This window comes from Phycodurus eques, chromosome 21 (assembly GCF_024500275.1).
Source record: "Phycodurus eques isolate BA_2022a chromosome 21, UOR_Pequ_1.1, whole genome shotgun sequence".
In the NCBI taxonomy this organism is placed as follows: domain Eukaryota; kingdom Metazoa; phylum Chordata; class Actinopteri; order Syngnathiformes; family Syngnathidae; genus Phycodurus; species Phycodurus eques.
In genome coordinates, this window is record NC_084545.1 from 2,048,656 (window position 1) to 2,065,756 (window position 17,101).

The 17,101-nt window shown below is 46.7% G+C and overlaps 2 protein-coding genes across 4 annotated transcripts in view; one reads left to right on the forward strand and one right to left on the reverse strand.

Annotated features, from left to right (window-relative positions):
* The window catches only part of LOC133396717 (cadherin-6-like), a 50,770-nt gene extending 47,391 nt beyond the window's left edge, over positions 1 to 3,379 (forward strand). The window contains exon 12 of the mRNA XM_061666841.1: positions 599 to 3,379. Coding sequence (XP_061522825.1) covers positions 599 to 1,101 — 503 coding nt within the window. The 3' untranslated portion in view covers positions 1,102 to 3,379. The remainder of the gene's footprint in view (positions 1 to 598) is intronic.
* A 94-nt stretch (positions 3,380 to 3,473) lies between these two features.
* The window catches only part of drosha (drosha ribonuclease III), an 87,955-nt gene continuing 74,327 nt past the window's right edge, over positions 3,474 to 17,101 (reverse strand). For 2 of the 3 annotated variants that reach the window (XM_061666836.1, XM_061666838.1), the window contains exons 28-32: positions 16,730 to 16,812; positions 15,068 to 15,171; positions 13,009 to 13,101; positions 10,287 to 10,333; positions 3,474 to 4,724 (exon numbers count right to left, since the gene is read on the reverse strand). In XM_061666836.1, the coding sequence (XP_061522820.1) occupies positions 4,594 to 4,724; positions 10,287 to 10,333; positions 13,009 to 13,101; positions 15,068 to 15,171; positions 16,730 to 16,812 (458 nt within the window). In that variant the 3' untranslated portion in view covers positions 3,474 to 4,593. Of the gene's footprint in view, positions 4,725 to 10,286; positions 10,334 to 13,004; positions 13,102 to 15,067; positions 15,172 to 16,729; positions 16,813 to 17,101 lie in introns of those variants that run through there. The other variant, XM_061666839.1, reaches the window with a different exon arrangement.

Here is a 17,101-nt window from a genome sequence, read left to right on the forward strand (position 1 = left end):
GATAACCTAATTCCGATTATTAGTATTATTTCATATATATATATATATATATATATAGAATATGTGTAGAATAAATATTTTTCAGTCCGGCCCTAATACACCTTTGTACAACAGAATCTCGTGCCCTCAAATGTTTGTCATCCAAAATGTATTCGCTAAGAAAGTTCTTAAGTAATAATTGTATAATTGCGGATGGATTTAACGTCAGCTAGAAATGACCGAAGAGTAGAAATAAAATACTAAAATTAAAATTACTGCATACTGCATGTCCAGTATGCTCTTCTAGTGTGCGAACAGGATTTAAGAGCAGAAGCTTGGAAGAACAAGTTTAAAAAAAAAAACAACAAATATTGATATTGTGTGCAGTAGCCGTAGCGAACAAAGAGGTTCCTTGTTTGAGTCGTAGTCCTCAGACGAATGCTTTGTTCGATTGTGATGTTAAGCAGCAGCAGCAGCAGCCTGAGAAATCCATAATGTATCCTTGCGCTCACCAGCTTTACAAAGTCCCAAAACATCAGTGAGCGCTCGCTCCATCGCCACATCAACAAACGCCCGTCGGGACTCGAAACGCTCTGAGTTTGCTGTGTTGTGCCCGCAGTGATCGTGGTTCTGTTCGCCGCCTTGAGGAGGCAGCGTAAGAAGGAGCCTCTGATCATCTCCAAGGAGGACGTGCGAGACAACGTGGTCAGCTACAACGACGAGGGCGGCGGCGAGGAGGACACGCAGGCCTTCGACATCGGCACGCTGCGCAACCCCGAGGCCATCGAGGACGGCAAACAGCGGCGGGACATCGTGCCCGAGGCCTACTACCCGCCCGCCCGCCGGCCCGCGCTCTCCTCGACGCGGGACAACAACGGGGACGTGCGGGACTTCATCAACCAGAAGATCCAGGACAACGACAGCAACCCGACGGCGCCGCCTTACGACTCACTGGCCACCTACGCCTACGAGGGCAGCGGCTCGGTGGCCGAGTCGCTCAGCTCGCTGGAGTCGGCCACCACGGAGGGCGAGCAGGACTACGACTACCTGAGCGAGTGGGGCCCGCGCTTTAAGAAACTGGCTGACATGTACGGAGCCGACGACAGCGACCGCGATTCCTAACGATGTCTCGCCCCGATCGGGCCCGCCGGACCAAAGGCGGCGGGAGGACAAACGGACGAAGAAACCTCATGAGCAGGCGTAAGCGGCCTCGTGTGTCCCGTCAAGTGTTAGGGCAGGGGTGTCCATTTTTTTAAATGGCATATACTACAAATAACGGTCCAGGTGGCCAGCAATGCTTTTTCAAAACAAAACAACAAAAAAAGAATGATAAGAAATATTTTTTTTTTGACAGAGCAGCCGTCTCCAAACTACGCGGCCCGTGGCAAATACTACAGAAACCTTTTTAACGTGGCCCGCAACAATATCGAACTCATTCCCTGCCGGCCGTTTTCCAAACGTTCCCCATATTGACAGCAGTTTTGACTGGTCCCCAAAAGATGAGACCAACAGAACATTGTATTCTGCGATAATATAAGCGCCATAAAGAGCAGACTCGCTTCTCCCACCAGGAAAAAAAATAAGTTTCTCTCTCTTTAGTATTCTGCAGTAGAACGTGGGTTGGAATCCAACACCCACTCCTGACGACTACGACGTATGTCCCACAAATTGGTTTCATAGGGAGATTGCCTAGACATGCGAAAACGGAAAGAAATTATTGACAACTAAAATAGAACATTTCCCCTCATAAAACCCCGGTAAATGAAGCTAATTCAAGAGCGGTGAACGGATCAAATTAATGTGTCAATGAAGATTTTCAGTTTGCTACTGATTGCTCTTGCTTTGTTTCAGAATGTGATCTGGTTGCTGCTCAGTGCAGGGGCACAAAAAATGGCCTTATCATGTTCAACAGACACAGGAGTTTTTCCAAAAATAACAACAACACACATAAAGACGATATAATTGATGGATGGAAATGGTTTTACATGTTTAACATATTAATGTTGAAGAATGTCAAAGTGGCCCTGGCATCCTTCCATTATTTCTGTATGTGGGCCAGGGATGTAAACTTTTGGACCCCCCTGTCTTAGGGTATCGGGTGCAGGCCCCGCCCACGTATAGCTACCGATGTTTTTCTTCCGCCGCTGCCCGCGATGGACACTGAGCAGCGGTGTATTTGTCAGTGTTTCCGCGACAAACTCCTGCTGCATCTATTGTGATATTCTGCTTGTGTACGTTAGTTACATGATACAATACACTGTACAGCCACCTCCAACTTCTTCATCTCACAGCGCCCGCTAGCCTTTAGGGGCGGTACCGTCGTCGTCATGCCGAAAGGCGCTGGGAGTTCTGGTCCACTTTGTCACATCTAGCGGGCGACTGAACCCAGCTAATGTTTTCTCCTCGATGTCAATGTCATCAAATGTGAAGAACAAGCTGGCGTCTTCGGTAACGCGAGCGGGAAAATTCACTTTTGTTGCATCTGTGTTGAATGAACGTAACTGGGCTCTTCTAGCTCGTTGAAGATGTTTCACCTGTAATCCAAAAGGCACAAACTAGGAGACACACCCACTTGAGACAAATAGGAGGACACCACACCTCAAATTACTGAAGAAGCCTTTTGGATTAAGGTGGAATGTCTTCAACAAGCAAGAAGATTCCATCTGCCTTGACTCAACTTTTCACGGATTACCGTGACCTGGATGATTTAGAATCTACAGTCATGTTGCTTCTGTGGATTTCATCGGATCTGTCCTGAAGACCGTCCAGATCGTTCACCGACGACGACGCAGCTCGTAGATGATTTTGGTATAGTGTCGTAAAACGGACCACCAGACCGACACGATGGAACGGATCGCTCATCCTGGAACGCGCCAACGCGGCGGTTCGTCTCTCGTGACGACGTCCTGACTGCAGCTCTCCGTTTTCCACAACAGCGCTCGTCAACCAGGCTTTTAGCCTTTGTCAACATCTAACAACGAGCTGAAAGTGCATCCTCGGCTCTACAGCTGCAAGTTAAAAAAAACAACAACAAAAATGACGGCCTTAAGGAGATGTTCTGGTCCAACAAAATGACAGAAAAACTAAACCGAGAAGAAGTGACGCATCTCTCACACGGCGTTTTTAACGTGGAGTCTTCAGCAAGTGGTCATTTTGGTTTTCTTAGGTCTTCTCCCCCCCCCCCCCCGACGCAAATGTGGTGGTGGCGCCATCCAGTAGACGTGTGCTTGTCGATGTGTAGACGCCGTTGGGCCGTTGGTGACAAACGTGGTGGAGTCTCTGTGAGCGTAGAAAAAGTGTCGCCGTAGCCTGGCGGGCCCGCGTCCATCAATTCTGCTTTGTACAACGTGAGATTTTGTACTGGATATTTATATGACACGATTAAATATCTTGAAAAGCTGCTTCCTCTGATTCATGAGCACTTGCGTCCAAGCACTCGGGATGAATAAAATGTGAAATAATACAGGTAAAAATCCACGATCGAGACCACATACTTCAAATACATTTCACTTTATTAAAACACAAACTTACTAAAAACACACCTTTTTTTATACTCTTCAAACAACTGCTACTTTATATCGCGACGATTTACTGTAAAGAGTGCCTTTCAAGGGACACAAAGGACACTTAACAACAACACACAAAAGTCATTCAAATTTGAAGTATGTTTGGAGCGCCACGTGAACAGAGTCGTAGCTAGCGTTGCCCACGGGCTGATTGTCAGCCGGCTTGATGGCAACCAGCTGCGTGGCGAAAGATTCCAAGAGAAGTCCGGCAGGCAGCTGAGGCTCCGCCAAAGAAAGCAGGGTGGTAAACGTCTTAAGGTGATGCGGAGAAAGGTTCGGATCGATCGCCATCGGCAGCTGCTTAGTTGCTAACGGCTAGCTGCTCAACATAAGACCTTTTTCCTTTCTGCTGTTACATTTCGTTAGTTTTCCTCCCTTTACCTGCTTCCTTTCTTCCAGTTCATTTCCTCCTCCTTCCTTCTCTTCTGTTCCTTTTTTCCCTTGTATTTTCATTCTTTCCTTCCATCCTCCATTACTAAAGTTTTTTTGAACGATAAATGTATTTTTAAAAAAATTATTTATGCATCACTGAGTAAAAAAACAAAAAAGGGCGAATAGGAAAGTAGTAGTAGGTATTTTTTATGGATCTGTAAGCCTCTTGGCAGGGGAAATTAGTTCATCTCTAATTCAGATCATCTTGACAGCCAATCGGATTTGGGAAGGGCAAAGTGAACAAAAAAAGAAAAACAATCTAATTTGGATTATTGGAGGGATGAGTGGCAGATGTAAGACAGATGGCGACGGCGTATTAAACACTTGGGCAGCGGCCAACTTTAATTATTGACTTGACTTGCAGACAACTTAATTCTAATTTTGTTTATTTACTTTCACTTTCAATCTTTAAAAAAAAAGTCTTTGTTTTTACGGGGTCTCATTAAAAAAAATAGATGATTAAAGGCTTAAAAATGATGATGTTTCTTCTTTTGTGTGAGTTCCCCCCCACCCCCACCCCCACCCCAGTTTCCGACTCCACGTTGAACACAACTTTACCAGTGCGACTTCCACCCGCGTCCCGAACCGAGGAGAGTCTCCAGCGACGCCGGCCCCCTCACTTCCTGCCGTCGTTGGGCTCGTCGCCGTCCTTCTCCTGGCGCTCCCGCTCGCGTCTCATCTCCTTCAGCTCTTGCCGGTACTTGCGCTCGATGAAGCGCTTCTGATGGGCCATCTGCGGGAAGTTATCTGCGGCGGGAGCGAACAGAGATGAGGGTGACCGAGAGGAACGTGGGCAAGAAGAAGAAAAATAATTAAAGATAAAAAAACAGCGACGGCAAGTGGCTGTTTAGCGGCACTCTCACTTCGGTCCAGTGAGCGAAAAGATTGGAGGCGGTGCCGCCGCGCTGCTCTTTGGTTATTAATGACGACGTGAAATTAGACAAGCTTGTTTTGTGTCGGCCATAATTAATTAACAAGGGAAGACTGCTTCCTTAGATGTGTGATGTCATCATACCTGTGGCAGGCGGTGCATTTGCTACCTGAGCTTTCAGTTCCCATGAGATTACATCATAGTATATGGTGAATAAAAGTTTCGAAACAGGCTAAAAACAGGTGCAGTGATCATGTACAGTTTTCTTTACCGATGAATTCATAGTTAAAAGTTAATAAAACTGCTGCAACGCAGGGTGCGGGTGGTGGTATGCATGGTGAACAGAGAGTGAAGATAGGGTGAGGTCTCGCCAATGAGTGTTTCATACATACATTTTGTTTTGTTTCATACACAACTGTTTTTAAAATGAGTCTTTTTTTTTCCCACAGCAGTCAATGTGTCTTGTGACTTAACGAAAAGGACACAGCAGGGGGGCACAAATGAATCGAAAACTCATGTTCACAAAACGTCGTAGAGGAACGGCATTTGAAGGAACAACCAATTTCATTTCAAACCATGCTGGTGATGATCTGAATCGAGGTGTGTTAGTTTTATTTTCTGTCATGATGCGAATCACTCTGGTACCACTGGATCCATCAAACTCTCACAATCATATTGGTACTGTATCTCCTGTTTCCTCATCCCAAATACAAAGCTATGCCATTGCAACAATGAAAAATCTACTGAGGGCCCAAGAACTTTGGACAGTACTGCATAACCACATAAAAAGCAAAAGAAAACCAGACATAAAAAGCAAAAGAAAGGGATTTGGGACGAGCAACCAGTCCAAAGACTCGGGGCTCACCTGCTTGTCCATCAGGACAAGCGCTATAGGAAATGGCTGAATGGGATATTTTGGGCAGCCGTTTGCTTCGGAACAGTTTGTGCAAGGTCACACTCGAACTGAATTGACCCAATTTTCTGTAAAAACCGAGTGGTGGATTCATAAATGTGTTCTTGTGAGTGCTACAGTTGAAAAGGAGGTAAACTCCACTGAGCTTGGGGGTTCTTTCTTTGGCTGACAGACAAGAAATCAAGTGGAAACCAAAGCTGAAAAGATGCTCGCGACTTTCTAATTTGCACTCTGACCCGCAGACACTCCACGCTTAACGAAACACTTGTTGCTTTTCATTCTGCTCACCGACGAGTCACTCGTATCAACACCTCTCAACGAGGACCGTCTGGTTTGACAAAACCTCAACACGCTGCAGATAACGGCGGTGACAATATGCAAATGAGCACTTGTTGCCTCGGCGATGTCTTGAGCGGGCACTTACATTATTTAAAACGTGTCGCCAGAGAACACACAGGCGGACATGTTGCCCAATCTCAGCTGTCTGTCACTCTGAGGGGAGGACGCGCCTCCTCTGCATGCCGAGTGACTTCACGCAGCACCTGGCAACGCCACGTCCAGCCCAGAGAACATCTCTGGCCTACAGAATCCAAAATACCGAGGTACTACGAGGTGGTATTGCGCGTAAAAGTGGAAAAAGTTGTTCCAATTAAGTCCCGCCGGGAAAACACGGCCGCGGTCCCATTCCACTCTCGAAAGGCCCTTTCACACTGCCCTTCCGCCATTTGGCAAAATGGTAACGCTGACATTTATTCGGCTGGGCCTTTCATACACTTTGTTGTTGTGGCTTCGCACACTCAACAATTTGATGAGTGATGACGTCAGTGTCTGCTTCTGGGACAGAGATAATTGCTTTTCACAAAGCCATTGAGTCTTGGGCCTGGTACACACACAAGGATTTTGGAAATCTCTATATAGTTTTTATTTATTTGTTTTTAAAGATCTGTAGACAGAAATGTTGCGTGAAATCAAACGTTATCTCACAAAAACAAAGAAACAGCAACAACCGGGAAACTAAAGACGCAACATGGAAGAGGACATAAGAGAGGAGGGAATTATTATGGGCTTGGAACTACATTTTAGGGGAAAATCTTCAACTAAAAAAAAGAGAAAAGCGCGAGGGAGGGAGGAAAATCCTGGAGACAGCGTGAAAGTGGAAATTATAGTCTCCTGAGTGAGCTACAGGGGAGTTCTCAAATGAATCTAACGGCTGGTGTTATTATCCGAGTAAGTTTGTATTTCGAGTTGGGGATGTTTGTTTTGATTTATGCCCGCTTCTTGTTCCTCAGTCAGGTCGCTTCTCGATGAGCTTTATTCCATTTCACCTCACAATTGACGGAATTATGACTCGGGAGTCGTCGGTTTTCTCCCCACACGCAAAGATTTTGGGTATTAAATGTTGAAGATAATATTTAAGATCGTTTCGGATCCTATTATCGGGAGAGATCGCCATTAACACACCTCAGTGTCTAATTTTATAGGATAAAACATAATAAAACATGAACTAATCTGGCGTCCGTCATCCTCTGCGTGTGGAGCAGGCCTTAGGTTTTAAAACTTCACACTCTGGCTGCGGTTTCCTGCTATTCCTGAACACGCAGGCTTTGCACATACGACAGCGAGCCTGGAAAAAGCAGCGTTTAATTATTCTGTCGCCCAAGTTGTACACTTGCAAACCGGTTTGCAACGGTCTCGACCGACGACGTTTTGTGATTTGGATGCGACCCCGATCGAGAACATGCAAATGCCACACGGAGAAGCCGGAACTGAGATTGTAAGCCTCTAAACGTCTGAGCTGTGAGGCAGACATGCTAACCGCTATTCAACCGTGCTGCACGTGATCTAATTCCTGACAGAAAATCGTTTCCTTGCGTTCCGTCTGCACACGCCACATCATGAAACCAGTCAATTGAAAAGTGTGTGGGCAAGAAACAGGTCTTAGTCCCACAGTGCGTGCCCAGCTTTAGACAAGACGAGCTCGGTCTTTCACCACTATCACGGCAGTCAACACGGCAAACGCGCGCCAAACGGCAATGAAGGGATTTCCTTCCGCGGCAAAGGGCAAACAAAGAGAGATCCTTCACGCTCCGCTTTGCCTGCGTTACATCAGACACTTTTATCTGGAGATTAAGAGCTTTACAGGGAACGTAGCTGCCTTCAGGCTAAAATTGAGACGCCGCCCCTTTTTCAACCGTCATCGCATTGTCGGAAAAAGAGAGGGCGAGCCGGGAATGAGCTGCTTAAGCGTCTCGTTTTTGGTTTTTTTCTTCCGTGGTCTTAGCCCGAAGAGCGCGCGCGAAGCACGCAGCCCGAGGGACGCCGACGTCATCCACCTCTGCCAGAATCCCTCGCCTACCTCGCCACTCTTCACCTATTTCTACGCTCTTTGCCTACCTCACCACTCTGGCTACCTTGCGCTTCTTCGCCTACCCGGCCTCGCCGCTACCTTTCCACTTTTCGACCACCTCGCAGCTCTTTCCCTACCTCACCGCTCTTCGCCCACCTCGCTGCCTTTCGCCTCCATTTGTTTGCACTCATGTTGCTGTCGGTCTGTGGCCTGGTTAACATTTAATTCTGCCCTGACGCGTGCAGGCAGCAGACGTCAAAACGCGGCCCGTCAAAGTGCGAGATGCGGTTCGGCGGCGCCACCCGTGGACCGGCTGAACTTACGCACACGCCCCCACACATAGCAGAAAGGGAGAGAAAGGCCTGTTTAATGAGCCCGCAGCTGTCGGACCCAGCGTGGCCTCGTCTTCATCCTCGCCTTTTTCGGCCGACATGGCGGCAGTCACATACGCTGTCAGTCGGCAGAAAAGTTGAGGCTTAAATAAAACATGGAAATGAATCCTGACACACCGGGCGCAGCAGCCGAGAGCGGGAATGGTTGGGTCGATCCGGCCCGTACGACGAGGTGCATGTCGCGTACGAGAGGAGCCAGGCTAAAGCAGACGATCGATGACAGCAGAACTCGTGTCCTTGATTAGAAACGCTGTGCTGACAAATGACGCCGAGGCCTCACACACATCGGGGGCTCGAGAGGACTTGCTGAGTCAGGATGGGAATATCACTGTCGCGCGCGCACAAACAAACCCACACAGGCGGCGAGGATACGAGGAAGTCAAACAGGCACTCAAGAAGTCGACACAGTCGATAAAACAAACCCCCCTAGCGCTGTAAATAAATGTAATACTGCCGTCGGTGCATGTGGGCGAATATTATGTAAATTTTTGGGCTAATATGGGCTCTATTATTCCAGCATTATAAGTGAAGTACTCACTCGCCGTGTTAATAATTCTAAAATATCAATCGTACGTGCGTGTGCTTCCATCAGGTAGCACGCTCCGTTAGCAACAGGAATGGAGTCCACAATCGAAAAGATGCTTTTAAAGACCCGTATTCTAGCTTTGTGATTTGTCGCCAATCAGAAGAGAGAAAAACCAAGGCACTTTTGCACCCAAATTCAAGTTTTCACATGGATGCCAATCAAGGGAGTAAAAGTAACTGCAATACATCTCCACGTAGATAGGTGGCGGTAGATGGTCCATGACAATGCTCCTTGTTCTTTCAAAGTTTCTTTAAGTTCTTAGTTCTGTGGTCAAATGAATGTGGTAAAGTTCCTCCGTCTTTGGTAAACACTGCACTCAGTGATAAAGTTTCTAGGTCTGTGGCAATGTTCCTAGTTCTTGAAAAAGTTTCTACTTCTTTGGTAAAGTGTCTAACTATGCAGTAAAGTTTCTCGTTCCGAGTTCTGTGGTAAAGGAACTAGTTTTTTGATAAGGTTTCTAAAACTGTGGTAAAGCTGCTAGTCTTTTCATAAAGTTCCTAGTTCTGTGCTGAATGTCCTCGTTCTGTGGTAGGGTTCTGAATATGGTGAAGTTCCTAGTTAAATGCTAAAGTTCCTAGTTGTTTTTTTAAATTTCTTAGTACTGGAGTAAAGTTGCTTTGGTCGTACATTCTGACACCTCCATTTCTACTTGCGCCTCATGTTGAAAATGATCTTCTAGCCCAATTTCTTGTCTTTAATAAAAACAAAATGCACGAGATCTGGTTGCACATTTCAAACAACAAGACAAAAAGATGGCAAAACGCTGCGTGTGGATGAAAAACACCTATACTTATTGTATTTCCTAAGAGGCAAATGTGGAGTATTGGAACTACTTGGCTGTGCAGCGAAGGACACGCTTTTCTTCTCTTCAAGTAGACTTTGATGACAAGATAAAACAACGAGCGAGCAGAAGAAGAGACGCTGTGAAGAGGACCAAAAGAAGAGTTCTGAGCCCCGAGGAGTTCCTTCAAACGCGAACATACAAACGGCACGCGGCCTCCGACATCAGCACCAACACAAGCGCCGCCCCCACCGACTTGAAGAACGTCGGCGTGCTCCACGAGGCTCGGTGGCGACGCTGTGTGACCAACCGGCACCAAACCTGACTGGTGCCTGAGCATCAGCGCTCCCAAAACGAAGACCAACGGTGTGGGGCTGTGTGTGCGCGATAGAGTGCGTGTGTGTTTCCAAACAACTCACATTTGTCAAGTGCGTCCATGGCAGCTCCCATTTCCGCCTGCTGGATGCTACGTGAGAGAGAGACAGGAGGAGAGGTCGGTAAGGTCTCCTGGCGTATTTTCCCCCTCGAAGGGATTTCTTCCTCTTTGTTTGGAACAACGGCAGGTAGCGGCACCGGCGCCACGACGGGGCTTACGCCCGCGTTTGCCGCTCGCTCGCCACGCGCACATTTTGCCGCGCGCAGCCTTAAGCGCGTTGATGCACAAACAGCCGCAAACGCCGGAGACCAACTCATCTGCCGATTAGCTCGCTTTGCGGATTTTCTTATCACTCTTTGATACATTCAAGGTGGATTTAGCTGCCATCGTGGCTTGAAACCCCAATTTGAAACCACAACCTTTGTTTGAAACCCTAAACCTAGCTCATAATCCTAATTTGAAAAGTCAACACTTGTTTGAATCCTTAACCCTGGATCGAAACCCTATTTTAAAACCATAACCGCTGGTTAGAAACCCCTACAAAACAGATTTTAAACCCTAATTTGAAACCGAAACCCTTGTTTGAAATCCTAATCCTGTTTTAAAACCCTTTTAAAAACCTTAAAAATAGCTCAAAACCCTAATTTGAAAAATAATAATGTTTTTTTCTCCTAACCCTGTCTCGTAACCCTAATTTGAAACCCTACCCCACACTTGAAACCTAAACACTGTTTAGAAAAGGTAAACCTGGCTGAAAACTGTAATTAGAGAAAACAGTCCTTGTTTGAAACCCAAACCTGTCTGGAAACCCTTAATTTGGAACCCGAACCCATGCTTGAAGCCACAATTTTTAAACTATAACCCTTGTTGTAAACCCGAGCTTTGTCTTGAAACCTTAATTTGAAAGCCAAAACCAGGCTTGAAAGTATAATGTGAAACTCTAACCCAGGCTCAATCCAAACTCTTTCTTGAAACCCTAATTTGGAAAGCCTAACCATATCTTGAAACCCAAATTCTTTCTTGAAAGTCGGAATTTGAAACCCTAACTTGAAAGCCTGACCCTGGCTACTTTCGCTTGACCAATGACAGGCGCTAGCATTTCAAAGCGCTATAATCCAGACTTGAAACCCTAATATGAAACCATTGTTTGAAACCCTAATGTCCCGCGGGGTGGTGAGCGAGTGCTCCCGCCTGAAGGGAAGAAGCAAAAAGACTCGCCGCCTGCTCTCGCCATCTGCCCGACGCTCCCGCTTCTCCATAACACAATTTACGTCAAATCAATAATGGATCGATTCATTTTCATTGCGCATAATGTGTCTCCCGATAGAACTGGCCCGACAAGAGCTTAATTGCTGTAATAAACGCCGTCGATGAAGCGCCGCCGTTACTCTGCGGCCCATTAGCAACAAGACGGCCCTTCCTCGGCTCGCCCCGGAGGTGGGGGAGAGTCAGTCACATATGTGCGAGTCTCAAGTCTTAACCTCTGACCTTTAAGCAAGTTCCGAGGTGCAGTGTAGAGAGAGGAGGGAAAGGGGGGGGGGGGGAAAAAAAATAAAAATAAAAATAAAAAAAATCAAGCAAGTCAAGTGGAGTCCCACAGTTGGATCAAGTAATTACTTGGGTTAAAGTGGTTCTAAACCCTTTTGTCTTTTTTTTTTTTTTTTTTTGTGCAACAACACTTATGTGCCAGCTCAAACATGATATTCAGATATTGCGATCGTGGAATAAGAATAAAAAATGAATAAGTCGTCAACGTATGGTGCAAAACCATCATCAGCTGCAGGCCGAAAGTGACGTCGCAATTACTTTAGCGTGTTTGCATTGCTTACAACACATTCGATCGCGTAAGCCTGCTTGTTAAAGTATTCGTGGAGAGTGCAACGGTGCCAGGCTGTCAGCGTGAACGCTAAAGTGTGCAGATTCCTTTTGGCATATTCGGCTGCCTTTTAAAAAGGAGGCCGTCGGCTGTCGCGAGCCTGCTAGCAGTTAGCTGCTAGCCACAAGTCGCTAACGCCGGCGACAGGAGCCGCATTTTATGAGATATGAACATTTAACATACAACTGAAAGTTTTGACATCTTGGGTTAGTTCCCCTTTATGAAAGTCATACAACATATATATGGTTCCAAACCCAGGCTATGCATTGTTTATGTTTCAAGCAAGGGGTTATGGTTTCAAATTTTGGGTTCTGATCCAGGGTTAGGGTTTCAAATGAGGGCTCTGGTCTCAAATTAGGGTTTCAAGACAGGATTATGGTTTCAAATCAGGCTTTTGAGACAGAGTTTGGGTTTTATTCAAGGGTTGGGCTTTTAAACAATGGTCAGGGTATCAAAATAGGGTTAGGGTATTACACCTATCGTCAAACTGGGGCAAATAAGGTTTCAAGCCAGGGTTATGGTTTGAAATCAGGCTTTTGAGGCAGTGTTAGGGTTTTAAATTAAGGTTTCAAATTAGGGTTGGGGTTTCAAACTATGGTTAGAGGTTCAAATTAAAGTTTCAAGCCAGGGTTTGGCTTTCAAGATGAAAATTCTAATTAGGGTATTAAGTAGGGGTTTCAAGGCTGGATTAGGGTTTCCAGTTAGGGTTAATGTTTCAAGGTAGGGTGTCAAATGAGGGTTTCAAGCCTGGGTAAGGCTAAGCTATCAAGCCAAGGTTAGGTTTTGAAGTTTTAAAACTGGCTCCTCGAGTCAGTGACGGCGGTCCAGTCAGCTGATTGGGGTCCCTCCGGTTCAGCGCCGCCCCCCCGAGGTGTGGCCCCTCGCTCACCTCGGGCCTTTGCCGCAGCCGATGCGCTCGCCCTTGAAGTAGACGGCGACGGTGTAAGTGCGCGCGTGCGACGGCCCCACCGTCTGCAGCGTCCTGAAAACCACAAAGACAAAACACACAGTGAGAGGGAGGAGGGCTGCCACGTAATGAGCCCCAAGCTCAGGGGACACAAAAGACTAAAAGGACGCTGGGGAACAAAAACACTTTTCAAGAGGAACACATTTACTGTAATTCATCACAAGGGGACAGGAGTGCTCTTCATTTATTTGGAGCAGACGCCACCTCAAAGCCCTCAAACCGCAACCCTCGTTTGAAACCCAACCCTGACTTGAAACCCGACTTTAGGACTCTCACATAAGTTTCAAACACTAACCCCGTTTTTTTTTTTAATCCTAACCCCAGCTCCAAACCCTACTTTGATACCCTAACCCTGGCTCGAAACCTTAATTTCCAAATCCTAATTTGAAAGCCTACTTTTGAACCCTAACCCTTACTTGAGATCCCCCCCCTTCCCCAGCAGAGTAAATCATGTTTGCCAGTTGCCATGGCAACAAATACAATTGAATTCTCTCCATCCCAATTCAATATCAAGTACGGCGCTACCTTCTGATAAAAGCTGCAGGCAGCCCAAATAAAAACATTTGAAGGACTGCAAGGGTAAACAAAGAAAAGGAAGAGAGGATGATGATGTTCCTCGCTTAAAAAGAAGAAAAAAAGACAAGCTGTCACTCGCACTTCTTCTGCAGGGACCGATGCGTGAACAAAACTCGGGCGCTGTTTGAAATGTTAACATTAGCATAAACACGCGCCGCGCGCCCCTCTGAATTATTCACGCGCAGTTGACTTATTTGAGGAGAGCGTGGGATCCATTTTGAATGCAACGTGGTCACTTCTGACACCTCGTCAATAATTCACCTCCCGTTCGGGCGCGCCGCAAACGAGACGCTCAGAGGAAGACGGCGGCGACGCGGCGCTCGCTGTTGTCGCGCCAGCAGACGGGAAGGACGTTGCGAAAATAGGCGATGACTTCAGTCCTCCAAAAGAAGCTGGTTTGAAACCTAACGTTTGTTTAGAACCATAATCGTGGCTCGAAACCATACGTTGAGACCATGACGCTAGTTTGAAACTCGATCTTGAAACTTAAACCCTCAACAAGCTCGAAACCCTAATTTGAAACACTAACCTAGGATCGTAACCCTAACTTTCAATCCTAACCCAGGATTTAAACCCAAATTTGAAACACTAACCCGATATTAGAACCGTAATTTTCCAACCCTAACCCTTGTTTGAAATCATCAACCTTGGCTTGAAATCCAACTTTAAGGCCCTAACCCTTATTTGCAACCCAAGCCCATAGAACCTTAAAACTGGCTTGAAACTCTAATTTGAAACCATAACCTTTGATTGAAACCCTACTTTGAAACTGCAACCCTAACCCTGACTTGAAACCCTCATTTTGAACAGTAACCCTTGTTTTAAACCCTACTGTGAGACGCTAATCCTAATTTGAAACCCCAACCGTGGTTTTAACTCTGGTTAAAACTCCAAACCATGATTTGAAACCCTAACCCCGCCGGAGGCTCGTGATCCTCGTCGCTGATTAATCACACTGACAGAGTGAACCGTGTTTTTGTCAGTCGCCATGGCAACAAATGGGACCTCATGGCAGCGCTCGGAAAGCGTGGGTTTTGTCAAACGACGCTTTCTCCTTGACCTTTGTGTCGTCAAAGAGCGAGGAGGCCCCCCCCCCCACACACACGAGGGCATTTATTCATCGCAACAACGGGGAACTTTATACGGCCATTCACCACGATGGGGTCCTGTAAACCTTCATCTTTGTACCCGTCTGCCTGCAACCATAAGCGAGAAAGACGAGGAAGGATGTGAGCAATTCCACTGTGATAAGTTTGCCTTTCTATTCATCTGCATGGCTGTAATGCAATGTAAAGTAATGCACCATAAAAAAGGAAATGGACGGCTCCTTTAATCTATTGAACATGTCGTGTGTGCTTTACATGTTGAGGTGCGACCTGATGTTAAAGGTCAAAGGCCGTCTTACTTGTAGAGCGGAATGTCGGGCTCCTTGCCCTCCGTCCTCAGCGTCAGGCAGCACTGCTGCAGCTGAGACTTGGGGTCGTTCCAGTCCTGGTTGAGAATAAACTCCTGCAACACACACGCACGAGGCCAAAAGGGGGACGCGTCATCACAGCAGCCCCCTTTTACAGACGGGGAAAATAACAAACTCTCCGCTTTGCACTGGCTTTTATTTCATTTCTGTCCCCGTTAACCTCCCCCCACTCCCAAGCTCCTCCGCCGCTGCCATCCTTGCACTCTCCATCTGGTCTTGGTTGCGCGGACAAATCACAGGCTACTTAAGACAAAAGCCAATCCGCGTCCAGAAATACGAAGCGGCCGGGAGTCTCCCAGGTGTGCCGCCCTGATACATTTCCCTTATCCAGGGGGGACTTTTAAAAGCTCTTCCATTAACAGCGAAGCAGCCCTGTCATAAAAAGGCAGACTTTGAATCCAGAACTGTCTGCTCCTATTAATTTTCAACAAAGAGTGCTTCTGCTGCCTTTTTCTCTCGGTTTATTGCTCCCAACCTCTCAGACTGCCGCATTGCACTTTGTTTCCCTTTTTCTCCTTCCCACTTCCTCATGTGCTCGACTGCAGCCTATAGAAGAGAAATGTGGCCTTTTTGTGAGCACAGTGGAGGACGTTCACTCTCTCTTCACGCATAATCACAGAGTGCAGGGAAAAAGAAGAAGTCATTATAAGGGAGGGCCCTTCATTGCTTCTCTGTTTCCACCCAAATTGGATGAAACGCGAGGCCACGTGCCGGCCGCTCCACAACTTTTTCTCTTGGAAGTGGAAATGAGGCGACCGCGGCGCAGAGCCGGGCTCCTTCTGAGTCGGGGATTCTCCCCAGAGAGGATCACCGAGACGGCAATTAGGCCGGCACATCAGACCGCGGCGGAGGCTTCAGAGGGGAGGCCGTCGCCGATCTATCTAGCTTTGTCCCGGAGTCGCGCACAAGGCGTCGCGCAGCTGCCTTTGCGGCTTGCCAACGCCGAGGCCATTAGCCCACGTTTACGCTCCTCGAGCCCAAATGAAGAATGGTTTTGGCCGTTCATTTACACGACAAAGGTGCTTTGAAATCGTTATTACTGTTTGCAGTTAAACGCTGAAAACACTCACTGTAGGCTATTACTTTAAAAGCAAAACAACAACAGAGACCGCAGGGCTGATGTTGATGATGATTATTTGTACATTTACTACATGAGATTTATATGGCCGTAAAATAAAAATTTTACAAAAATCAAATTTTCCATCCTGCATTTCTCTGCCCGTGATCCTTCAAGCTGAACTTGCGTTCATACTGCCGTTGCGGCTTAACGTATTCAGATAATTAGCTACATGGCGATATCAGCAATCAGCGAGCGTGATTCCGTTCAACACAAAGGGTGTCTGGGCGTTAAAATTCATACTCTGCTTGCGGAGCCTTACGAACAGGCAGCCAGAGGTGGCTGCCTGTTCCGACACCATCGCGATCCCCATTGAGGATGACTAAAATAGCGATCTCACCGCCGCACGAAGCCGTTGCGTCAATGCTCGCGCCATTAGGCTAGCGCCATTAGCCCCCCTGCGTTTCCCCAATTGGTATCTCTCAGCGGCTCATTGATCAGGCGCTGGCGGTGAAAGGCTATCAATAGGCGCTCACCTTCAGTCGGGGGAAAAAGCAGACGTTCATGAAGGTGTGCACGAATTCCAGGTCCTTATCAATGTAGAGTGCCGCGATGAAAGCTGCAAGATAAAAAAAAATGTCTCAGAGGGATCGAGCTCTACTGCGAATAATGAAAAACTGAGTAATTGATGCCCCCCCCCCCCCCAACTTTTTTAAAACAATGGTCTATTTTAATAGTTTCAATTGTAAATACACGGGTTCACCGTATTTTAATTTACTATTTTAGAATAATATGATTTAAGAGGAAGAAAATGTTTCACAACAATCAGACACATCTTAATACCTCACAAAAAAAATGTAAGCTGCAGTATGCACATAAATGAAAATGATCAGAATAGTACCACCCTG